Source organism: Megascapheus bottae, chromosome 4 (assembly GCF_031878675.1).
Source record: "Megascapheus bottae isolate mThoBot1 chromosome 4, mThoBot2.hap1, whole genome shotgun sequence".
Lineage (NCBI taxonomy): Eukaryota > Metazoa > Chordata > Mammalia > Rodentia > Geomyidae > Megascapheus > Megascapheus bottae.
The window spans coordinates 22,797,542-22,824,770 of NC_143512.1; the positions used below are offsets into that span (position 1 = coordinate 22,797,542).

Consider the following 27,229-nt stretch of genomic DNA (forward strand, 5'->3'; position numbering starts at 1 on the left):
GGAAGGAATGGGTTAACAGTAACAGAAGGCAACTGAAATGTATGTAGGAAACTGATACAGATTCCAGAATTAATTAGCAAAGTCTGGTAAAAAGGCCACATAGGTGCTCAGAAAAAAATAATGTCAGAAGCTTGAATCTGAGTGATGTTTCTAGGGAAGAGACCAGGACAAAGACTCTTGAAGCATTTGAAAAATTAGACAACTCGGGGTTGATGTAAATGGAAAGTTGAATGGTAGAGTCGAAGATGATTGCTAGGTATCTGGCTTGCATAACCGCACTTGAGGAAATGATGATAAAACACAAGAAGACCAGGTGTGAAAGAGGCAATGAACTAGGTGTTAGACTTTGTAAATTCTGAATTGCTTTTCGAAAATGAATGTGTAAGAACTAAAGGGGCAGTTGCATAAAGGGTGGAATTCAGAGGAAAGATTTGCGTTAAGATCTTAATTTATGCAAAATAAAAGCTAGGTAGCAACTGGTAATGGGCATAGAGGAAAATGCTCTAGGATAAAGTGTAGATGAGACAGTCATTAACTGGTTGGCCTAGAAGTTTAGAGTAAAATGAAGAGTGTTACACAAGGGAAATCAATGGGAGAAAATCTTTCAAGAAGTACTCAGCAGATAACAATGCCACTGGAAAAAAAATCTGTCAGTGGGCAGCATTCTCATAGACATGATGTAATACAATGTTATGAGAATACAGTAATTCACATTATGCAAAAATACATTGAAATCTAACTTCTTTTAACATCTCTAACTTATTTTAGAGGACTTATTTGACCCTGGTTCCTCCAGCAAGGAGTATGCTTGAGTATACCAAGGCCCTTCTTGAGGCTGTGCTAAGCTCCTGGCATATACACAGTGCCCATGGTTTCCCTTAGCCTCTCTAACTGCTCTATACTCTGCAGTGTCACCTAGTAAAGAAATGCCTACAGCAACTGAAGATGACCAACAACAACAAAAAAGGTTTCCCACCACTTCTTTCAGTATTGGCCACAGGGCTACCTTGGAGAATAGGAAGAAAGGGAAAAAAATCAAATTAAAAGAAAATACAAAGCCAAGCAATACAAATCACCAAAAATGAGAGAGAGATTTACAAGACTGAGAAAAAATGATACAATAGACTAAATTTTAAAGTCCAAATATTCACAACTTCTAATATAAATACAAGCCAGCTAATTGGAAACAGTTCTGGTATTATTTAAGCATGTCTAGTACAGTCGCAGCATTGGAAGTTACAATAGTTCTTGTTGATTTCCAGTCCAGCAAAGACTAATTCCTGTCCCACAGACTAATGGAGTCAACACAAACTTAGAAATTGGAACTTCCAATGAAGACCTATTCAAATCTCCTTCAAAGCAAAAAGAACTAATGAAGCAATACATTGCAAAACTGGGCCCTTTTCAGATGAAACTGTAAGAATAGTAAGTATTATGGCTTAAAACAGGCAAGTGGATGTAATGACCCAGTAGATTAGCATATTAAAACAAATATTACAGTTCTGGGCAAAGCTTTAGTTCTAGAGGCATTATGTTATCTGAAAATAAACTAATATTTTGGGAAATGTTAAACTTTTGAATTTATATTTCTCTTTTGAGTAATCAGCGGGCTTCCCTATTGGGCATTCTTCTATGGCTCCAAGGAAGAAAGCCATGACAGAAAACTATCCTTGAAGATGTAGAGGGAGCACAGGGGAGTAAAAGAAAATCCCTTGGGCAAAATGAGATGAATTGTATAGTCAGCTTCTAGAGCTGATACTAATTAAGGGAGCAGAACCATGAACTGTATTCATTTGGGACCTGTCCATTGTCCAAGGTCAATTATTTACAACCAATATTTCCAAACACCCATATAGTATATTGACAATGTCAGAGTGAAGAGGAGAGAGAAAATGTAATTAAAAAAGAAAAAGCAGAGTTGATTGCTTGTTCCTCAAGAGGCTAAGATATCTTTAATTGCTATTTTTCAATGTTTCTTTTGCAGAGGTGAATAACTTAATATGTTAGATTTATTTTAAAGAGAAAAGTTTTCTCTTGGGTATTTGAAGAACAGAGCATACATTGCAATTCTGTCGTATGTATGTGAATTATTGGCACAACTACTGTATGTTAGACATTGGCAACAGGAATCAGAGAAATATGCCATTGCCTGGTACATTTCCTGTGGAAGAGATAGTTTTAAATATGTAAAAACTACTATGAGATTCAAATGTACTTATTCACGGCATCTATTAGCAGACCTTTTTTAACTTGGAAGATGGCTAGATGTCTATTCTATCTGTAAAACTGATTTAAATAAATTTGGGGACTAAGTAAATGTTCACCAGAAATAGGCCTTTTGTTTTTAGGCTGGATGACCACAGTCATCAGAAAATATCAGAAAGACCACACAAAACTGAATACTGTACATTGCGTCTCATCATATGCAAAAAGGCTAAGAAAATGTCCATTGCCACTAAACACGTATTTGGGATAGGTCCAGGAACAGCTATTTCATTCAGCAATTCAACAAGGTTTTTCCTTGAGGAATGAGGTCGTTTCCATCTTTCAGCTTGTTTATGGGCAGCCCATTTCCTACATACTGCGATGATGGTTGCAGTAGAGGCTAATGCCACACCCACACGACCTTATTTCTGAAGGTCCATAGAGAGAAAAGCTCTTCCTTATGACAAATTGCCAACCTTCAACTCCAGGAAACCTCCCTTCAAATCTAAATGGCCAGAACTGTACCCGAGACAACTCTGAGCCAATGATCAGCAAGGAAAAAAAAATGACAATGATTGGCTTCGTCTAACCACTTAAATGGACTTGCCTAGCTCATTAGTTAAGTACAATTAGTAAACATAAAAAGGTACATGTCTGTCGTCCCAGCTACTCAGAGGCAGAAGAAGAAAGATGAGGTCTGAGGCAGGCCCAGGAAAAAGTATAAGACTTTATTTGAACTTAAAAAGACTGGGGCTTTGCTCTGATGGCAGACTACTTGCACAGAAAGTCTAAGACCTTAAGATCAATACTTAGTACCACCAAAGAGAGAGAGTGGGCTGGAAGTGGCAAGAAAAAAAGATGGACTTCTTGGGCTGAGACAGGCCAATGCTGAACCAAAACCACTGTAATAACAAGCTAGGAAACAAAACGATTGAGGAAATTTCTTCATAGTAGGCAACCAAAAGACCATGACAACACATTTGTGAAAACAAACCCCAAATGGTCATAATTCTAAGTTTAACCAGCAGTAGATAAATCAGTGGGCAACTGAGCTCTTTTTACTGTACTGAGTTGGAGTGACCAGAATTGTTTGAATCCTTGGCTTTTTGCCTAGCAAAATAACAAAGTTAATTACATATACTCATTTAGAAATTTGTTCTGTAGTAAAGAAGATAAGATACTAAGATACAAGGTAACAAGAACAGATAAAAATGCCAGTTTCTAGTTTGGCAAGCTTGATTTCTGTCTGGAAAAAAAAATAAACATATTTTCAAAATCCAGTTTGATTCTAAATTAATATAATAAGACAATTGTACTTCTGAAATGAAGATAAATTTTTATCTTCTGAAAAAAGGCATAATATGCACAGGGCTCGTATGTTTAATGATGGAGTCATACACACACACACACACACACACACACACACACACAACAGTGATAAAGAACAAATCCATTCTGTGTATCCCTGTTTAGTGAATCTAGACCTTCATATTTTTCTGAGACTTTCAACACATAAAATGAACATTTCAACAGATTTTCATCCTTTGCCTTGAATTTGTTAAAAGGAACAAAAAAATAAAAATATCCTTTGAGCCTTAAGCTGAAGAGTTCAGGGACAACACGCAGTCCCACAGTTCAAGCCCCACGACCAACCTTAAAAAAAAAAAAATATATATATATATACATATATATATTATATCCTTTGGAATGCTCCTTGATTTTCCTTTACATATAGTAACCATATCCATTTTATCATTAAACATTGTCAACAAAGCTCCTATTATGCTAGTCTGTCCCTTCTTATTAGACTACTTCAAGGAGCAATACCTTGATTTAATCTTCTTTGTATTCCCAAAGACCACCTGGCCCAGAAACTGGGTACACTGCGCAAGTTGGTTGAATCAGTTTGCTGAATTTTTTTATATGCATGACTAATAGCATTTTATAAAGGCCTGTTCATTCAAAAATAGTTCCCAGGCACTGAGTCATTTTTTCCTTTAAGCACTTAAATCGTGCTTAAAAAAAAGTCTATCAAACCAAATTTATCCCACTGTAATTTCCAACTTCCATTCAAAGACAACATTAATAATTCAATAGGACAGCTTTACCAAGGTTGTCTTCTCATCTTCCAGGGGTGGAGCCTCGTCATACACTTAACAGAGTTCTTATTATAATGAACTAAATAGCCCTATCATCTGCAAACTCCCATTTTCCAGATATGCTTTTGCTTCTCAGTTCATTTTCTATCACAAACACCATACTACAGTAGACGATACCTTCTTTAATTCATTCCGGGAAATTTTTTAATATAAACCAACAACAAAAAAAGCAAATGAGCTTTTCTTGTGTGTCTTAGGTTCATACACATATACAGTGCATGCATAAAGCATGGCTCTTAGTAAGGTGTTACATGAAAAGTTCAGGTTGAGCACACTAGCAAATTGCTATAATCCCAACGAGCTATTAGGTTGTAGAAGAAAGATTGCTGGAGCCTCCAGGGAAATGTAGGAAGATCCCCACCTGCTCCTTCACCCTTCTCCCCAAAATAACCAACCTTGACCTTCTATATATCTTAGAATACAAATTCTATATATTCTCTATATTCTTTATGTATCTCTCCATGTCTTTAGAACATAAATCGTGTAACCCAAAGAAACTATATTTAAAGGGATTCAAATAGTTTATGAAGGAATGTAAGAATCTTTGCTTAAGTGTTTCCATTGACAAAATTAGAAAGAATGACAGAAGTAAACTACATATAAGCAAATCATAGAACTATAAGCAAAGACAATAATTAATGGCAGCTTAGACCAACAGAAGAGCTGATAGGGAACTTCATAGATAATAGATTCACAATTGCCAACAAAAGTGTATAATACTATCACAAACAGAAATAATAAGGTCTGATGTGTCTCTTTCAAAACAGATACTACCACCTACACAATAGTTTTAGAGTAGACTGCAGAAACACTACATCCAGAGAAGTCAATTGGAAATATCTGGCACATAAAATGCACCCCAGTTCTCATAGTTCTACTTTGGCATTTCTTAACATTTTAAACACTATCAAATTGGAATCCCAAAAACAATAGGAAGTGATCTGTTTTCTCAACCTCTGGGAAACTAAATGAAAAAAAAATAGGTAAACATACAAATAGACAAGAGAATTTCAGAAAGACCAGAGAATGGCATGAGGGACTTCAGTAATTGCAATGGAACAATAGCAACAACCAGTTTATCTAAAACATAGAAGAAAACAGAAATCTTATGACATTTCAAAGAAAGGCAAAAAAAAGTACTCTTAAAAATTTAGAGTATAAAGAAGTTAGTTCAATGTAGTTCTCACAATTTTAAATAAACCAAGACGAAAGATGTTTACTAAAACCTATATTCCTCTAAGTCTATCTACCTACTCAATCTATGTTTACTATGCTCTGTGCCTTGACCAAATAATATAACCAGTAAATATCTATTCTTAACAAATATCTGGTGTCATTGTGTACCAAATATCTTTAGTATCTTAGTATTGCCCACCAAGACACTTTAGGACATTAGCAATACAAACCTATCTAGACAGACAATCTTTGTGGAATATTCTAGGTCATGAGGCAACATTCTTTGCTATATGGCCCTAATAGAAGGACATAGAGCTACATATAGATTCAAGGAATATTTATTAATCAACAAATATTTACTAAATACCTTCCATGTGCAAGACACAAAATACTATACAAATAGTATCTTTATTGTAGGAATGATAGGGAGGAGCTGAATTCTCTGAAATACAACTTGAGATGTTTGCTCAGTATGAATATGCACTTATAAATTATGCACAGATGATATAGTCACTGTTTTCCCAAAACTCTTTATTAGTATCAACTACTTAAAACATGAAAATTAGTCAGGAGAAGTGACCATACAAGATGTCCTAAAAAGATGGCATTCATGGAATGAAACATATGTTCTCTAGTTTAATGACTGGTGTGATTTCAGTGGGTGAGGATTTGGGGCACAAAATAAAGCAAACAGAAAGAATATCAAAATCTAACCATGAAGATGTGGCCCCGGAATACAGCATCGATCTAGCATTCAAACCTCTACCAAAAGGTACAATTTTAATCATTTTACCTGCATACCTATAATGTCATAGCACCCCAAATAGCATTTCATGTCTATGTACCAGAATAGAACATCAAACCTGTAGAAAAATGTTATAGAAGGTAAAATAAAATGATTGAGGGGGTTTGCTTGACTGGAATATGTTTTATGCAAGTATGAAAATGACACAGTGAAATCTCCTGTGTATAACTAATGTAAGCTAATAAAAATATTTTTTTAAAAAAAGAAATGTTATGCTGGGCCTGGTGGCTCACATCTGTAATCCTAGTTACTCAGGGGGCTGAGATCTGAGGATCTGGGATCAAAGCCAGCCCAGGCAATACCAAGCCAAGAGACCTTACCTACAATTAATCACTGGAAAAGGGAAAGTGAGACTCAAAGGTAGGATGGTAACCTTGAGCTGAAGAGCTCAGGGACAGTACCCAGGCCAGAGTTCAAGCCCCATGACCAAAAAAAAAAAAAAAAGAAAGAAAGAAAGAAGAAAGAAAGAAAGAAAGAAAGAAAGAAAGGAAGGAAGGAAGGAAGGTCACTACTGACAAGGATAACAAATAGGAGTATAGTAAAAGATGGGGGAATTTGGGAGCATGGTAAACTTGAAAGTGTCATAGTTCAGGGCTATATGACAGAGAAATTAATGTCCTTCTGAAGTAGGAAGTTTATTGTGTCAGAATGAGGACTCACTAAAGATTTTCTTAAAGAAAAATAACATCAAACACTATTGAAAAAATGATATTGACTGAAAAACACAGCAGCTTAATGCACAGGTTGTAGAAGCAGACGGACTTAGAATCAAAACTCCTCCACAACTACTGCTAGGCATAGGAAGTCACCAAGTACTGATAAACACAATGTGATGTCTGAATTACTCATGCCAACTGAGGTAAGTCTTTTATAGTCAGGTGCATGTAGAACGTCAATCTAGATGGACTGATGGGAAGGTCATTACTATCTAGCAGTGAGAGGTGATATGAGAGTTAAGCTGGACAGGTGAACACAGAGACAACATGATGGAGCTTTGAGGATGATAAGAATGTTGTACAACTTGCATGCATTGCAATATTCTTGGAACTGTATACTTAAAACTCATGTTTTTTTCCAAATAAATTATACCTCAAATAGCTGATCATATTTTGAAAGAATCATGTAGCAGTACAACATTCTATAGCTGTTGGAATAAAAACACAGAATTAATATGTGTGCTGAGTGAATGTGGTAGCACATTTCTGTAATTCCAGCTACTGAGGAGTCAGAGGCATGAGTTTGAGGACAGCTCAAAGTTACTGAGACCCCATCCCACAATAAGAACCCACTCTCACACAAGAGGGAGTGTTGTGGTTTCCATTGAAGTGCTAGAGCACTTGCCTAGCATGAGCAAAGCCCTAGGCTCAGTTCCTGAAGTATGTTTCTTACCTTATAAAAGACATAGCTCAGAAGCCATGTGTACTCACAGGAGTACTTGTCCTTGGCATGCTTGGTTGTTTGAGGGTGCTGATAAAAAGCAGAGCACATTCGTGGTGTAAAGAAAAAAATCTCCTTTAAAGAAATGTTCAACTCATCTTTATTGGCACTAAGCATTATTATAGGTGCAGAAAATCTAATAGTGAATAACAAAGACAAGATTTCTCCAAGAACTTCTGTCATTTCTTCATTTACTTTTAAATTGGAAGGTAAAAATTGCATGCATTTATCATGGGCAACACACTGTTTTGAAGCGTACATACCCTGTGGAATGATTCAATCTAGATAATTTAAAACCGCTTTGCCTCATTTATCATTTTTGTGATGAGAAGACTTAGTTTGTTTTTAAAAGCTTCCTCCAGTGGAAGAATCATCACAGATGAAGACTAGTTAGCGAGATTAGTCAACGCAATGTCCTTTATCATAACTGACATTTTAATTATTGGAAAACGAATACAAAGAGCAATTATGATACAATGATTTGATACATACTAGAGGGACAGGCTAAGAAGTGTTCTGATACTCTGAAATGGAGAAGGAAGGTTTGAAAACATGATTTCGGTCATGTTTGTGTTTCAATACTTGGGAAATATTACTGTACAAATTTTTGGGGCAAGGGTTGTAGCTCAGCATTCTCTCCAGTGGGGCTCAAGTCTAATGTATGTGAGGCCTTGATTTGATCACAGCATCACACAGGACAATCTTTACCTATGCCTGAATTAACAGGAATAGTACTAATATGGATTTATGGATTGTCATGGAAGGTGTAGATCTATCTTTCAGAAAATACTGCTTCCCAATGACTTTTCTGCACTGATGACCACAGAGGATATAATATCCTTCTTTTTAAAATTAATTATTTCCTTTATAGCAAATGCAAGCAGATTGGTGAGTCATAAGCTTACAGATCTCTATTCTCTATAAATTTATCAATTGTCACAAATACATTCCAGGGAATCTGTTGTTAGAATGCAAGGAAGCCTTGATAGTTTTTGGATCTTGGACAGTATGTGGTCAGGAAGAAGGAACTAAGGAAATAAGGAGACAATCTTCCAAATACTCAGTGTCTTCAGATAGCAGCAGATTTGGCAGCATCAAAACAGTGCTAGATTTGGTTTTTATTGGCTTCAGTGTTGTTTCAAATCTCCCCGGCTATTGTAGGTTTCTCAGGTCACCCCAAACTAAAGCGAGAAGGGAATACTTCAGTCAGCAACTGCAAGAAGTTATTTATTTCAACTGACTCTTGCCATAATTGATAGAAAACAGGAGGACCTTTATATCCAACTGCTATGGACTTCCAGACCCACGATTACTGTGCTGATTAAATAAATAACAGTTAGAAAATAGAAGAACTGTCTACGTGTTGCAGAGCCAAAAATTCTCATTGTGTAAGACAGAGTTTTTGCACTTGACTCTAAGTTATTTAGAAGAGGAGTTTAATTTCCTCACCCTAGAGCACAAGTTTTTGCTTTGTATTATGGAGTGATTATGGAAACAAAGAAACCATATAGACACTATTTGTTAACTTCTATAAATGCTTGGCCTCTCTACAGCTACCTCCAATGCCTGCATTTACTTAGATATTTTCTTTTCTCTACAAGAAGGGGAAACCCTATTATAAATTATCATTAAATACTGCCTTAGTACTATGAAAAATATATTGCCATAAAATTAATACTTTAATATGTCCAAAAAGGATAACTGGAATATTTGGACTGAAATCATCAACTGTGAAAATAGCATTTATATTTTCATTGCAAAATGGTAATTTAAGCTGGGATCAATTATGCAATGATAATTCATTACAGCTAAACACACGAAATACTGTGTAGATCCAGAAATAACAAAGGTTAAAATTTTTATTTTTTTATTTTTTCATATATTTTTTATTGTAATTAATAGAAGGGTTACATGATATTTGCCAGATAGATGGTGCATTAATTCCTATGCATTGATACCCTTTCACATGTCTTGGTCCCCATTTCCCTCCCCCTCACCCCACCTCTCATCTTGTTTTCCCCCATTCCCTATCCAATTTCAAATAACCAAATACAAATATATCCGATATATCAGGTAACAAAGTGAGATACTGTAACAATATGAGATAACCAAGGGACAGCAAAAGAGATGAGAGATAACATAGTACCTTAAGAACAACAATCATTCATAATATGGCTTATGTTTCTATATCCTAGAGATCCTTTCATTTAGCGTCCTACTATATGGCCTTTTGTATCAAGGTTTTGCTCTATTGCAAATCTCTGCTAGGAGACCAAAGGTTTCTACTGATTATGACAAATGAGGGAAACCATTGAGACTAAGTTCCTTTGAGTCTGGCTTACTTCACTTAATATGATTTTTTTCTAAGTCTTTCCATTTCCTAACAAATGGGGCGATGCCATTCTTTCTGACAGCAGCATAGAATTCCATTGTGTACAAATACCACGTCTTTTGATCCACTCATCAACTGAGGGACATCTAGGTTGGTTCCATATCTTTGCTATGGTAAATAGTGCTGCAATGAACATTGTTGTTTTGGTGGATTTAGTATGTCCTTGTTTCTGGATGATTGGGTAAATGCCAAGTAGTGGAAGTGCTGGGTCATAGGGGAGCTCTATGTTTAGTCTTTTGAGGAACTGCCATACTGCTTTCCATAGTGGTTGAATGAGTTTATACTCCCACTAACAGTGTAGTAGTGATCCCTCCTGGCCACATCCCCTCCAGCATCTGTTGTTAATAGTTTTCTTGATCCTAGCCACCTCACTCTGGAGTGAGATGGAATCTTAGAGTTGTTTTGATTTGCATTCTTTTATGACCAGAGATGTTGAGCATTTCTTCATGTGTCTATAGGCCATTTTTGTTTCTTTTTCAGAGAAGACTCTTTAATGTGGGGCCTGGAGTTTGGCTTAGTGGTAAAGTGCTTGCCTGCCCATACAGGAAGATCCAGGTTCGATTCCTAGGTACCACATACATAGAAAAAAGCCAGAAGTGGTACTGAGGCTCAAGTGGTAGTGTTCTAGCCTTGAGAAAGTGCAAGGACAGTGCTCAGACGCTGAGCACAAGCCCAGGACTGGCAAAAAAAAATTAATGTAGTGTCAGTTTTGTTAAGTGTTTATTGTTTTGTTCTAAGTTCTATTTTTAAATTACATTTACACATAGTCAAACAAAATGTTTTGCATTAGATGCCAAATTATTAAATAAGGTTGTTAAGGTGATAAGTGTGTGAACATCAGAGACTGATGAAATAGTCCAAGCTCTCAGACACATCACTAGTTCTTTATAAATCAATGCTGCCATGGGAAATGTTTTCATTCAGTTTTGGATTAGCTGAGTATAGGAGCATGACACACTGTACAGCAGAAATATACTTGATATTTGTATATGCCCTCCTCTAAAACTGCTAAGAAGGTCTGCTGGATGGCGTGACTTTTCCCTCTAATGCATACATATATTATATCCGTTCCTTTAGATTGTGATTAACTATAATGCATTATTTGTGAACTGCAATCAGTACCTTAAAAGAGTATGTTCTGTACTTTTGCTTAAAAAAATGAAACATTCATGTGGAATAGTTATAACTGCTTTTTCTTGACCAGGTTTCCTGAAATATTAATTCAGATGGCATGTATGTAAAAAAATTAAGTGAAACAAAGAGGATTTTTTTCTGGTGGCTAATATGTGCAAGAGAATCGCTTTTCTTGCTAATGTGGAAAGACATGCATGGCTGTCTTCCACAAATATCTCCAGACTGGCTATAATAGAAGAATGACCCCTACAAATCTGCTTCTATGTGTTGCTAAACATGTACCAAATTTCCTAAACTCTTTAATTAATCAAGCTCTCTTAATAGCATTGTTGTAAAGCTGAGTCCTAGGAATTAAAAATTTATCAATTAGAGGCACTGTATGGAAAAATCCCTCTAGAGATTTCTAAAACATTAGGGGTTTATATCAGAAAGAAGCAAGCTCTAGCTGTATTGTTTTTGTTCATGGTATCATTTACCTCTTTATTAACTTTCAACAATTGCAAAGTCACAGATGACACTGTTAATGACAAAATAGCTTATGTAAATACCCCCAAATCTGTCATCATTCTTCACCATTGCTACCTCTCCAAGAAGCCTGGGGTGTCTCCTTCACACTTCTATGCCTCCATAGGAACATCTGAACAAAGAGATACTCATACCAGGAATATGTGACTCTTCATTTCTGTTCAGAGGAGAGCATGTTTCATACACGACTGTAAGTTACTTCTCTCACTTTATAGACAATTAGTATTTCTAGGACTTTAGCTGTAGCTCTGACAGTCTTTCAACGACTGCATAATACTGGAGAATGATGTCCCACAGTTTTAAAACTATAAGCAATTGTATTTTAAAAGATAATTTTAAGAACATTTCCTAAAAATATATTCCACCAGCAATGCATGAGGCAGTATCCTTTCATAGTTCTGTGTATCATAGCATTTAGAATTTTATCAAATATGACGATCTCCTTTAATTTAAACTTCTGATTATTCATAGGCTTGGATGGTTGTCATATTGCTCATGTAGCATTCAGAGTCTTCACTTTCTGTGCATTTTCTCAGTATACTGTATAACTTCTTTGTATATTAGTTTCAACTATTTTCTTTTGTATGTGTGTTAATCATTCCGATCCTGTTCTTGATTAAATAAATAATAATTGGTGGGCCAGCATTCTTATCTGTCTTGTACCTATAATAAGGACACTCTGTAACAAAACTCTACCCACACTCTTCTCAGCCTTCTTCTAACTTAGGCCTTCACTAACCATGCCTAACAGAAAGTCTAAGTTTCATGCTGCATCCTTAAGATGATTCCAGCCCTCTTTAAAGTTCTTGCTGGGAAAAACCCAAGCAAGTCTGCCAAACTTGCTGTTCCAGCCAAAATCTGAAAAAAATAAAGCTTCTGCCTCCCAGTGTCTGCTGTAGGGCAGAATAAGAACTGTGATAAACATCAGCAAGCCTAATCACATTTACTCTCACTAATGATTTGTATTTTTTACTTCCTTGAGTCCATGAACCTTATATTGTTCCCTAGTCTCCACTTACTACTGTCCACTCCTCAACCCTGTCCCCATTTTTGCCAGTACCAGAGGTTGAACTAACAGCTTCACAGTTATGTTGCTCTCTAATGCTTCAGAGCAATTTTTTTTTTTTTGGTGGGTCATGAGGCTTGAACTTGGCCTGGGTGTTGTCGCTGAGCTCTTCAGCCCTACCCTAGAGCCAAGCCCCACTTCCTGTTTTCTAGAAGTTAATTGGAGATAAGAGTCTCAGGTCCTTTTGTGCCCTTGCTGGATTTGAACCTTGATCCTCAGATCTTAGCCTCCGGAGTAGCTATGATTGCACTGGTGAGCCACTGCACCCTTCTGGAGCATTTGTTGTTGTTGTTGTTGTTGGCTATTTTAGAGATGGAGTTTTGTGGACTTTTCTGCCTGAACTGGTTTTGAACTCAGTTCTCTAGATCTCCTAGAGATCTTTGATCTAGATCAGCCTCCACAGTAAGCTAGAAAATTAGGCCTGGAATACAGGTGCCTTGTCTTAATTATCCCTCTGGCACAAATTAAATTTGAGTTAAGTTCAGGCTTGGATTCTTTACCTTGTAGAACTTCAGTCACATCAACTTTAACTTCAACATGAATTCGATCATAGATGTGAGAACAAGAAGATGGAAGGGGGAAAAGCTAGCAGGAAAATGAAGGGCTGCGGTGATCTTTATGCAGGACTTGACTTTAAATGTGAGTTTCAAGGAAATTCTTGAAGGGTTTGAGATCTAACTGCTTTATCAATAGGATCTCTGTGACTTCTGTGACTTCTATGACTGCATAGGTACAAGGTAAGTTATTGTAATTATCTGAGGTAGGGGGTGGTACTTTAGTCCTAATGGGAAATACGGCTCTGGTAAGAAAAGACCGGATTTGGGATATATTTGAAAAGTAGGAACAAAATAATTTTCTAGTATATTGTTTAGGGTCACACAAGAAGAGGGGGGTATCAATAAAGATGCTGGTATGTTTAGCCTAGAAGAGCTGTAACACAGAAATTGCCATCTACTAAGGCAGAAGTCTGAAATATTATACTCCAAAAAAGAGAACTCTAGTTTAATATCATTTATTCAAGAAGCTGAATAGTTAACTAAGGAACAAAGAATAAAATGCTGTTAACCTTGCATTCATATTTTTATACTTTATGTTCTGTAAGTCAGTCCTTGAGATGCCAGAAGTTAAATCCATTTATTAGCGTAAGTGGTATATGCAATTGTTTCCATCAGGGATCAGGTCCAGGGCTGACTGCTTGTTTTAGTAAGGACAGCTTTTTATTGTTTTTATTTATTAACTTTTTTACTCTAACACAGACAAGCCATCCATTTGCATGTTAGCTATGTAGCGCCTTTCTAACTACAACAGTTGAAATGGAGTTTTATATGTTGGCTGACAAGCAGAAAACAGTTACTACCTGATATTTCTGAAAATAATATGGAAATCTCTGCTTTACATTTAGATAGAACAATGAAAAAAATTTTTAAATAAGCTAGACTAGTTTCCTGGGGTAAACAGAAATTTCTTAGTGGAATAAGACTACTGCCATTTGTTTCTGTATGGGAATAAGAAAATGGAAGAAAAAGTTACATATTATAGGATAGAATAAATAATCTGTATGATGTTTAAAGTAGATATATTTTTATAATATATGAATAATTAAAATATACAATAGATTAAATTAAAATATAAAGTACATATGCATACTTATTACAGATCAAAAAGTAATTTGACTTGTGTATGTTGACTATTTAGCTATGGAGAGTTTACATAATCACTCTGGTATTCAATTTATTATGCAAAAAATGGCACAAAGACCTGGAATACCCATTTGTTTATGAGAATTAATGAGCTATCCCAGGCAAAATGCCCAATGTTATCATGGTAAATAATGAGCATTCAAGAATAAAATCACTTGAAAAAGTTTAGTGGAAATAAAAGAAGAAAACCCTAGATCTTGCTAGAAAAAACAAACAGAAGACAACGAGGAAGCTCAAATAAAATAGCTATCTTCGTAATTTTCTCTTAAATCTTGTATTAATTCAAAAATACAAAATTAAATGCAAGATTTCTTCTTCTTTCTATTTTTTTGTGTGTCAGTTCTGGGGCTTGAACTCAGAGACTGGGCAATGTTGCTGAGTGTTTTCGCTCAAAGCTACTACTTGGGCTATAGCTCCACTTCCAGATTTATTGTTATTATTATTATTAGTAGTAGCATTGATAGTAGTATGTTTGAGTAGTTGTTCAAAGGAATTGCCATTTAACAAAGTAGTTTATTGGTTAATTAGAGGAAGAGTCTTATGGATTTTCCTGCCCAGGCTGGTTTCAAATAACAATACTCAGATCTCAGACTTAAGTAACTAAGATTGCAGGTGTGAGCCACTGGTGCTAGGCTTCTTTCTTATTTTTAATAAATAAGGTGATACTTATAATACATAATGTACATTCATAGTGCAGTGCTGCAAAAAAGAGAAATGACTTACTGAGGTATTTGTCACCAAGGACAATTCTGTTAATAGTTCACCTGTGTTTTCCCCAAATAGACATTCAGCAGGTTTCCATAAACAGAAATACAAAGCATTGTAAGTTAAACAATTGGCAATGAACTACATACCACTTTTATTTATAGTTTACAAGAGCTATGTGACATTTTGCATTTTGTGTAATTCATATAATTGAGACTTACTGATGAAGCCAAGGGTAAATATACACATAAATATCATTTGGGAAATTAACACATCAATCCTGAGATTTCAAAATGGGGAAGAAAATTATGCTTCAATGAGAGGCAGCTGAAGTGACAAAGCACAGGTCTGGGTGTTCCTCTTTCATCACGACCACCATTTTCTTTCACTATTAGCTCTGCCACTGGTAACATGAACATAGTGAGAGATGTTTGTCCATAAAATTCATGTATCCCTTCCTCAGTTTGGAGAGAGTTAGAGATACAGAGAGGGTTTTTTCTTTAATCTTTAATTGTTGTACATATTGCCTGTCTTTTTAAATGAAAAGTAAATGCTAGTGCAGAATTAGAATATTTCTCAATTTTCTTCCATGGACAGCAAGAGTGCTCTGCTTTCCTTTGTGTGTGTGTGTGTGTGTGTGTGTGTGTGTGTGTGTGTGTGTGTGTGTGTGTAAAAGAATAGAGAGGGAAAAACACCAAAAGTATGACTCAGATTCATTTTAAGACTATAGCTAGATACAGTCAGTGTTCTTTCTGACCACACACATGCACTGATGCAGGAAGGCTTGGGTTGGCTGTTGTGCCACCCCTACTCTGGCCTGCCAGCTATCACTTCTGTATCATTGCACTATCCACAGCCAGCTCAATATGATCACAAGATTCTTAACACTTTCTAGGCATCTTCTCCCCACCAGACAGACTTGGCTTAAGAAGCTATCCCCATTAGATGTGGCTGTTCTAATGTATACGGATTCGAGTCGAAGAGGGCCAGGGAGGGGAGTGGTAGGCAAGCTGGTGGACTAAAAAACATGGGATGCAATGTGGCCCCTGACAAGAGAGATGCTCAGGACCTCCACAGGGCTCCCAAAGTACGGTGGAAGTCATCTTGAGGCGATTCCTAACAACCATATAGTAGCTTTAGGAAGAGTGTGGATCCGTTCTCCACACCCATGTAACTCACTTGATCCATACAGCAGTGTACAAAAGCTCTGTGTCCACAGATTGTTTTTCTCTCATTTCTCAGCCAGGTTTCCACTGAAAGTCAAGTGAACTACTGAGGTCAGCTAGAGAAACAAAAGTTACATAGCTTTATCCTTGCATTTCTATGACTCAAAGAATACTTGATTCTTTCATTTAATTTAGGTTGTTTTTGTGGGTACTGGAGTGGGGGTTGAGGGCCTTGTGATCTGGCATGGGCTCTTTAACTCAAACTTCTCACACTGCCATACAAGCCAGGCTTCTGTTTCTAGAACACTCAAATCTTACTTTCAAAAGAATGCAAACATTATGTACAAATAAATGGAGAAAAGTAAATGAGGAAAACATACCTAAAAAAAGCTAAGAATTATCCCAATATAGTCACATTTTATGAGTCATTTCTTGAAGTCCTTGCTAATTTTGCCCTGTTTCTGGCATCGATGGGAGACAGGAACATTTTCCGCATAATAAAAAAACTTTAAAACATACATTTAACACATTATAATAGTTTCAGAGACAGAAAAATGGCATATTTTTATAGCATTTGCAACATATTTATATGAAAATGTTGAGATAACTTCAGATAGACAATCCTGTGTTAACTTGTATACTTACTCTGATAAGACCAATATTGTAACTGCTACTTATAAATGATGTGACTACACCTTGGTATTTTAAAATTGATTCCTTGAAAGTGTGCAGAAATAAAAGTCCATCAAAGGTGCATTTTATTTATGTGATTATCTATGTGTTGTAGATGCAAAACAAAAACAAAACATATTAGTAAAGATTTTCAGAAGATGATTCATTTAAGGAAAAAGTAAAACAGTATGTGAAGGATTCGAGAAATTCTGTAGGAGTGCTTTCTTTCCTTCGATGCATTCAATGACCGTATTTTTCTGCTATCTTAAAATAAATGATAATTTAATATTATAACTTCAGGCTTTTCAATTTGCTACTCTGGGATTTAGATGTGATCTTTAAACTTTGATTTCCTAGAGAGAAATACTGTGTTGTGAAATACAAAGAAAGTCATCATCTGTGCTTGTGCAAAAGATAAATACTGAATGAGATAGGAATTGCTAAGAGGTTTACAGAGAGAAAGGTGTATTACTCAAAAAGTGTTCAAGTCACTCAGAGTAAGGGAGGAAAAACATTCATGATAGTCTAATATACCTTAAGTGAATAACATTTCAATGATAGTTTCCAGTTAAAGTTAAAGAGAGAATGGTTAATTTTGGCCAAATTGTGTTTACAAAATTAGAAAACACTCGGGTTCAAGACAAAAATGTTGAAGAAGACTTAAGCTGACCAAACATCAAATTAAATGACTAAGGTTTTGGTGCTGTGGCTCAAGTCGTAGAGCTCTAGCCTTGCGAAAGCTGAAGGACAGTGCTCAGACCCTGATTTCACAGTCCAGAACAGGCAAAAAAAAAAAAAAAGAAAAAAAAAAACTAGGATTTGAAAGAACTTACATTAGGAAAGACCCGTGTGTGTGTGTGTGTGTGTGTGTGTGTGTGTGTGTGTGTGTGTGTGTGTATTGTGATTAGTGAATGTATAAAGTCCTCAGAAGACCAGATACTGAAGAATTCAGGATGATTGAAGCTAAAACAATTTTTAAAAAATGAGACCACATAATACTTTTGATAACTAGTCTAGCACACTGTATTAAGGATGCAAAGAAACTTTAAGAAAACATATGCCTTATCCTGAATGTTCTTTTACTCTCCTTTAGTTTGGCCATTCCCACTAGAAATACTTAAGCACATAAAACATCCACTTCCTCACTTAATCTGGATTCTCTTGTTAGTTCAACTTCATTAAGCTACCTCCTTGGTCTCTTTCCATCTCTTTCTAAAGAATTTGTGATGTCTTACTTTCTCCATGAAGTCAAAATAGGAAGCATAATGACCGGCAATTTCTCTTAAAGGCTGGCCTATGTTTCCATCAATAAATAGCCATAAGCTGACCACAGGCAGGGCACGTGAACCAAGTATTTTACAGATATTGACTCACTCTTCAGAGCAACTAAGGAATGGAAATCTGTCCTTTCCACTCCTGGGTTCCTGGTTGAGTGGCTTAATTTACATGCCTGTGCTGACCTTGCCAGAGCTGAGGTTAGAATGCTGTCAATCTGGTCCTAAATGCTATGTTGTCAAGCCTGGAATTAAGTTAGATTTAAATTTCTAAATTTTTAAAACCATTGCAATGGTACCTTCACTGTGTTTATTTAAACAACAACAAACAGAACACCCATGGGAGAGTTAACGCACCAAACTAATACTAGCACTTTATTATGATTATAAAGAAACTGGCAGTTTATCAAATTATTTTGTGTGTTGATGTGACAGTTAGTGAGAGGAGAAGTCCACAGGGAACAAGTGACTACGAAACCAAAAACAGGAGCAAAGAGCTTTCTGAAATAGTATCTCAAGACATTGCTATTTCCTGTGGTTCTGCTGCATTTGAAGCCTGTGTCATTGAACTCTACGTCTTTAAAAAATTATCTCTACTTCCTCTTTCTTCCCAATCATTTCAACTCATACAAGAAAAAAGAAATAATAGCAACAACAAAACCCCAGCAAACCAATGAGCGTCAAGCCACTGTGATTTTGAGATTGATTCTTCAGTGCTTGCATTATATTTATTTACATAAAAGGATAAATGTTTATATAGCATGGTCTGCTTTTAATACCTCATAGTTGGACACATTTATATTTCAAATAAAGCTTCTGATATAGGTAGCTATCAAGAATGTGTTAACTTGACCTCTGGTTTGACAGTATATTAAGGAATAGCTGTGTAGTTGAACCCCTCCAACCCTCACCTCCTCTAGCTTAAGTTATTTCATCAAAAATTAACTTTTAATATTTTTCTGTTTTGATTTTTCCTTAATCTTACTTTTTCTCATGATTATAAAACTGTCTTTATCTTCTAGATATTCTTTGTTTGTTTCTATTCATTTTGTTCTTTTTTTGCAGATGATGATGATGATGAATTTTTTGCTGAGTGATATAATTCTACAATGATAACTACCACTCCACTTTTACCATTTTGCTTATTATTTTTTAATTGTAATTAATAGAGGGGTTACAGTTATATTCACCAGATAGAAGGAATATTACTTCACACACATTGATAACCTTTCTCATGTTTTTGTCCTCGTTTCCTTTCCCAAACCCCTTCCCTTCATCTTGCTTCCCTCTTCCCTTTCCTATTTCAAATAAACAAATAAACGTATATACAATGTACCTGATTACAAGGTAAGATATTGTAATAATATGAGAATAACTAAGGGACAACAAAAGAGATGAGAAACAATATAGTACATTAAGAACAGCATTTACTTATTATGTAGGTCTTGTTTCCATATCCTGGAGGTCGCTTCATTTAGTCTCATCCTATATGGCCTTATGTAACTAGGATTTGTCCCATTGTAAACCTCTGCTAGGAGAGTTCAATTAATATGATTTTTTTCCATTCACTTTCAACTTTTTTGCTGGTTAATTGCAGATAAGAGTCTTGTGGACTTTCAGTCTTCACATTTCAAATTCTGAGTTAGGAATATACCCATGAGACATCGGTGTCCAGCAAAAATTGTTTTTGTTAGTATATATTACTTATACAAGTCAGAGGTTTCATTTTGGTATTTCCATACATGCATGTAATGTAGCTTTAATTAGCATAATTGTACAAAGGGGCTTTATTGTATAATGTTCTTTTGTTCATACAATGTACTTTGATCAAAATATTTCTATTAGTTTTTTGTTCTTCCTTCTATGATTTTAAAATAATTTTAATGGGCTTTATTGTTAATGCTGTCCTTATTGCATTAAAATTACTGTTATCATTATACTCAGTTTTGGTATTTGAAATACAGATTTCATACTTGCTAGACAAATAGTCCATCCCTTGAACTATGCCCCAAGACCTTTCTGGGTTAATTACTGTACAGAAAGGATCATGTATTTTTGCTGGGACTTGTCTGGACTGTGATCCTATTATTTACTCCTATGTAGCTGAGATTACAAACATGGAAAATTTTGGTTGATATAGATCTTGCTAATACTAAGGCAGGCTTAGAATCATCATCCTCTTTATGTCTGCCTCCTGTGTAGTTGAGATTATTGTCATGAGAACCACCATCCCCAGGCACATTATTACATTTTCACACACACACACACACACACACACACACACACACACACACACACACAACATATACCACATCCTCCAGGAAGTGGTATCACCCTCTTCTGTTACTGATGCCCCGCTAAGATCTCCCTTTTGCATTCATGTATTTTTATTTAGCTACAACTAGATTCCACCCACGACAGAAAATGAAGCATTTGTCTTTCTGAGTTTATCTTATTTCACTTAGCATGACGATGTCTAGTTCTATCCATTTTCCTACAAATGACATGTATACTTATATCTCATGACAATAATGCTCCACAGTACATATATTCCATGATTTTTTCCTACTCATCTGCTGATGGTCATTCCATAACCTGGCTATTGTGAACAGAGCTTCCATGAAAATTGGTACATAGGTGTATTGTATACCAAGAATATTATAGCATAAGAGAATCACACAACACTTCTGTTTTCCTGAGTAGAATTTCAGTGGCTCAAAAAATAAGAGGAAGAATTGACAGCCAAGATTGAGAGGCATGGTTCTTTGTGTTGAAGGAAACATTTACCAGAGTAAAGAGCGCACCAATAGTAGAAGAAAATGTTTGCCAGCTATTGATTTGACAGGGGATCAGTATTCAGAATATTTAGAGAGCTCAAACAATTAAAGATAGAAATAAGAAATAGGAAGTGGCCCTGTGACTCAATGGGGAGGGCAGTAGCCTTGAGCTGAAGAGCTCAGAGTCAACACACAGGCCCAGAGTTCAAGTCCCATGACTGTTCAAAAACAAAAGAATAAATAATCCAATTAATAAATTGTCAAATAAGTCAATTTTACGAAGATATACAAATAATCAATAATCAAATACAAAGTGTTCAACGTGCTTAGCAAAATGCAAATCAACACACTATTATGCCTCCATCTCTCTCATTTCAAAATAGCTACCATACAACAATACCAATTCATAGCTCAAATAATGAAGGAGATGAACCCCAATACACCATGGATAAATATGTATATTGGTATAGTCAGAACCAAAAGCAACATGTAGGCTACTCAAAAAGTTAAAAGTACTAGTGGCTTTAGTATGTTCCCATTTGCAAAGAAATGGAAAGACTTGGAAAAAATCATATTAAGTGAAATAAGCCAAACTCAAAGGAACATAGGCTCAATGGTTTCCCTCATTTGTCATAATTAGAACAAAACTTGGACTCTCCTAGCAGAGGATTACAATAGGGCATACATAGGCCTAGATACATAAGGCCATATAGGATCAGGCTAAATGAAAGGACCTCCAGGATATGGAAACAAGACCTATATAATAAGTGAATATTGTTCTTAATGTACTACGTTATTTCTCATCTCTTTTGTTGTCTCTTGGTTATTCTAATATATTACAGTATCATACCTTGTTATATGGTATATTATATATATATGTTTATTTGTTTGTTTGAAATAGGATAGGGAAGGGGGAAAATAAGATGAGGGGAAGGAGTGGTGGGGGAAGGAAATGGGAACAAAATCATGAGAAGGAGTATCAATGTTTGTGAAGTAATGCACCCTCTATCTGGGGAATATAACTGTAACCCTTTTATTAATTGTAATAAAAATATTTTTTAAAGTTAAAAGTAGAACTAGCTTAAGGTCTTGTTGTCTCTGGCTTTGATAATTTTCTTTTCTTGGACTTAGTCATCTTTTCTTTCACCTCTAGTTTCTTTCCTCTAAATCTTTGAAAATTTTGATTCTTTCTTGCCTTTTTATCCACTTTCCTCTTAAGTACTTGATACTTGACTTGACACTAGTTTTATCTATAATTTAGGAAAAGGCTATTTTTGTTTTCACCAAAAGCACTTATGATATCAAAGCTCTTGCTTCACCCACCAAGAGTACTAAATACAAGAGAAAAGAATTCCCAGGAATTCTGTGTTCATCTTTTCTGGACATTTTCAACAGGGAGCCTCCCATTGGTCATGCAAGTTTACAAAGTCTGTGATTAGTAGGTCAGTCAGATCAAACCAAGTGCTTACAGCACATGGTCAATCAAAAGTGTTAAGGGAATATGGAATAAATATTTAGCCACTAGTTCTGAGCAACTAAAGTACTAGTTTACTCACTTAGGTAACTTAACTGCAAGCAAGACAAAAACCCAACACAAGTTCCTTGAAATACAAGTAACTTAATGTCACCAAGAACTTACATTCTGTAACATCTTCCTGATAATAGTATTATTCTAAGCATTGGCTTTTTCATGAATTCAGCAGATACTGGGACTTATCATTCACATGTAACAGAAAATTATATTCTAAGCAGAAATCCTAAAATTTGATTCAATTCGTACAGGACATACACCTTCTTCTGAATTGATAATTGTGCAAAGGGAAAGGAGATCCAATTGTTTGCTAAATCTTACCCACTTGGTCTCTTTAGAACCTGGGTAGACTGCTCTTGGGAATCACATGTATTCATTGAAGAAGTAAAAAGCCTTAACTTATTCTCTGAAATGGCATCCAGCATATGTCCATTGCAAATTGCAAGGTTGAATAAAGATAGTACAAAACAGATGGAAATATTTAAAATAAAATATGCTCTTTTCCATGTAATTCTGATAATTATAAGATCTTTAAAAGTAAATATTTTGTACAATCTTTCCTACAATCATTTTTCTAATAACTTTTATTTTATTAGTATTATTATTAAATTAAGTGAATGGTATTACTCTTTAACAATAAGAAGAAACTGTAGAGAAAATAGTGAACAACAAAAAGTGACAGTTTAATTAAAGCAAAGATAGCCTCATGGCAAAAAACAATTAAAAATAAAAAAGTCTTGTGGGGAAAGGTATGCCTTCCCAAAAGGAATTAGTGAACATTTCAAAAGAAGTCATTTAAACTAAAGTTATGCAAAAATAGGAGAAAAATTAACCTTAGAAGTGAAAAGAGACAAGAAGAGGTTTATTTCACAATTGAAGAGCAGTTACTCTTCTACTTGTCTGAATCTCAAGACCTTCCTTTTCGCTAGATACCATAACTAGAGTTACAGAAATAACTTCAGCATAGTAAGAAATGAACACACAGAAAATCATCTGTGTGGGGAGGGAAGTATGAGGGTCATTCTTATAGTAATAAAGTAGTGAAAGGCAATTAGATAATATACTAGTCTTCGAGCAAATATCAGTTCCTAACCTCTAAGGGAAAAGGCCCATGTGAATTTTCTAGATCCTTTGCATACCACTTTTGAAAACATTTTTTTTCTCCAATAAGTAGAATACCTCTATTTTCCCAAGGCTAAAAGAAAAACAGAATGTTATCTGCAACTAGGAGTCACCAGCCACTGCAGCTGTACAACACCCAAGGTCTTTCCCTGTCTCTGTAGCCCTTCAAAAGGAAAGGCCTATCTTTTAATGACATACATAAATCCTGCAATGCCTGGTTGCAAAGCATAATTATTTCTGGTATTTTTATGCTTAATTAAACCTTGCACACATGACAGCTGAGGGTCTGAGCTTCATGTGTATACCTAAAATAGACAAGATCTTAGCAATTCACTTCTTTGGAATATACATTAATATGAGCTCTGACATTATTTCTTAAAAAACATCTCTATCAAGAAAGTTGAGCTAATACTACTAATAATAATTCACAATTGGCCACCTGTTTGAACAGTTTTCCTAACTTTTAAGTGTGCACTGCTTTGTGTAACAAAATCTTGACAGAAAATATTCTATTGTTTAACTTGTAGAAAGGAATTCGATTGCAATAATCTCTTCGATGTGGTTACTCCTTGTCACTTGCCTTTATTAGAATAATTGTTAATACTGGAATGCATGCTTCCATGCCATAGTGCTGAGCCTAATTCTCCAAAGTCAATTTCAAAATGTACATTGCCAAAGTTCCATTTCAAACCACAAATAATAACATGGGTAAAATTTTGGAAAAGCAATGTATTTAGAAGACTGGACTTGAAACACTTGTTTTTTCTTTCTACTGTTCAGATTTTTTCTAGCTCTATCTGAGGAACCTGGAAGCAAATGGCTACTTTAAGGAAGTGGCTACAGTTGCCAGTGTCATTTCCTGATTTAATTACCGGCTATGTGAAGAATAAGTGAACAAGGTAATACAGAATTCCTCTCACCTGTTTAGGTGTAATTCCGGGCATTCGAATATCCAATGCAAAATCTGATGAGTCAATAGGAATCACTGGTCTACTCGTGCCAACACATTCATTGGAAAATGATCTGGTGTTTTCTTTAAATCTTAAAGAAGAAGGAAATGTCAGTATTCTTAAGCATAAAGATAAAGGGAAAAACATGTCTATGATCTTAACGTTAATGATGATTAATATAGAACCAATGAAAACTCTAAAGATGCCATGACTATATTTCTTATTTTAGTGTTTTTTTAAAAAACCCTCAGAATTTATTTTTAAGTCCATGAACAACATGTGGCCATTTGTAAACAAAATGTAATCAAAGCAAGAAAACAGGCTACATTTTGGACTCTATTCAATTAAAAAAAAAAAACACCTGTCTGTCTCTAGCTTAGCTCTTATCTGCTTTTCTAGTTAATAAAACAGTCGCAACAGTATAGACCATTATCACACGCATGCGCTATTTTTTTTTCTAAATAGAAACACTAGCCAACATCGCAGTAAAAATGTTGGTAACTGTCAAGTGTCCAACATAACTAGCCAGAAACGCGAAATTAACCATCCTCTTGCTAGGAGGCAGCGTTCTGCGCGAAGAAAAGCCTGCCTTGAGAATTACAACGTAGAAGGGCACACATGTTTAGTATTTGTCATTACGAGGCGGGCGTGTGCGCCCCAAATGTGCCTGGATGCCCCTTCCCTGGCTGTGCTGAGCAGGGAGACCTCGTGTTCACAGGCACACCATCTCTCCCCAGAGGGACTGATTAGGATGGGAGATCACAACTTCTAATTGGAGTTTTGGAAGCCGGGAGAGCGGCTTGGCTGATTCTGCAGGAGGAGACTTGGACACCAAGTTCCAGTCCTGAAGTCCCACGTAGAGGAAAAGACAACCCGGGCTCCAGGTCGCATTTCTCCAACGACACCCACGGAAACCCACGCGCAAAACATTTTGTCCTGTTCCAAACAACAACAAACAAACAAACAAACACCACCCACCTCTTGAAGACAGAAAGTGGGCTTCGGAATCCCCAGGAGCTGCTTTGCAGGGCCAGGAGGAGAGCCAGCAGCAGCAGGCTGCGCGCACAGCCGGCCATGTCCGGGTCCCCTTCTGTGCCCGACGCGAGCGCCCGCGGGGATAGCAGCGGCGGCGGGCAGCAGAGCGTTGGGGCAGCGGGTGGCGCGGCCGAGCAGCGGCTACTTCATGGCCCCACGATGGGGAGGGGGGGTAGAGGGATGGGGGTAGGGGAGGTTGATGGGTCCAGTGGTGGTCACCCCGCGGGCAGCCACTATATACAGCTGCACCCACCGGGCAGGAGAGGCTTGGAGGGGACCGCGATCCGCACGCAAGGAGACCCCCGGGGTGGGGAGGGGAGGGCAGCCCGCACTTTCGTCCTGGAGAGCTTTCTGCCCTGCGGAGTGGATGCCCCGGGTGGTGGTGGTGGCGGCGGTGGGTGGTGGGTCAGGGATTAGGCGTGCGGGTTGCTTATCAGTCCCCAGAGACAGGGACTGTGAGGGCTATCACCCAAACCCGCGTCAGTCATCCTCAGAACCTGCAAAAATAGAAGCAGATAATGGATGACTAACACATTACAGCATTTGTCCTCAGCAAATCCCCGCGGAGGCTCCCGGAGACCTTCCTAGTTGCACAAGCTTGCGCCCAAGCCTGGGGAAAATGCTGGTCTGTAAATTCCACCCACCCCCCTGCCCCCGACCCTCACTTCAAGACACCAGAATTCACCACCCCCAACACACACACACACACACACACACACACACACACACACACACACACAGCCCCTCCTCTGCCTTTGCTTGTGCTGCTTTCTCCCTGGTTCCCAAGTCCCGGGTTTGGGTTTGTTGCTAATTGCTTCTTTAAATTTTTGTTTTCCTTCTTTCTTTCTTTCTTTCTTTCCCCCCCTCTTTCTTCTGTTTTTCCCTTTACCTCCACCCCTCATGCCGCCGCCCGGATTTAGTCTTACTTCCTTTGCTACTCTCTTCTCTCACCAAAAAAATGTGCTTAAGGCAGCTGTTCCATGTAAACAAAGTTATTCCCACAAACGACAGAGTTAAAAATACAAAGGATTAAAACAAAGCAAACAGAGGCAGACAAAGCACTCGGATACATCGATAATGAGAAAAAGAATTTAACAACAAAGGCTTGTATATATATATATATATATATATATATATATGTACATGCATGCAGCACAGAGCTACAGCTCAAAGAAGAAACATAGCCCTGCCAGGAGTGGAAGACATTGGCATAGAAGTCATTGCCCAAGTCCTCTGAATTATTATAAAATGAGCCAAAACTCCATAGTTATCATGATATATGAGAGGCAAATGACTGTTTAAATATCTGGATCTAATGCACATAGTAATGTATGTATGTAGGTGTGCATGTATGCATGTATGTATGTATGTGTGTATGTCTGTTTGCATGTACATATA

General features: G+C 36.6%; 1 protein-coding gene across 6 annotated transcripts in view; it reads right to left on the reverse strand.

Moving 5' to 3' along the window:
* The window catches only part of Pam (peptidylglycine alpha-amidating monooxygenase), a 150,043-nt gene extending 124,113 nt beyond the window's left edge, over positions 1-25,930 (reverse strand). For all 6 annotated transcript variants that reach the window (XM_090331579.1, XM_090331578.1, XM_090331577.1 and 3 more), the window contains exons 1-2: positions 25,775-25,930; positions 24,767-24,887 (exon numbers count right to left, since the gene is read on the reverse strand). In XM_090331579.1, coding sequence (XP_090187705.1) covers positions 24,767-24,887; positions 25,775-25,872 — 219 coding nt within the window. In that variant the 5' untranslated portion in view covers positions 25,873-25,930. The remainder of the gene's footprint in view (positions 1-24,766; positions 24,888-25,774) is intronic.
* Between the last annotated feature and the right edge of the window lie 1,299 nt (positions 25,931-27,229).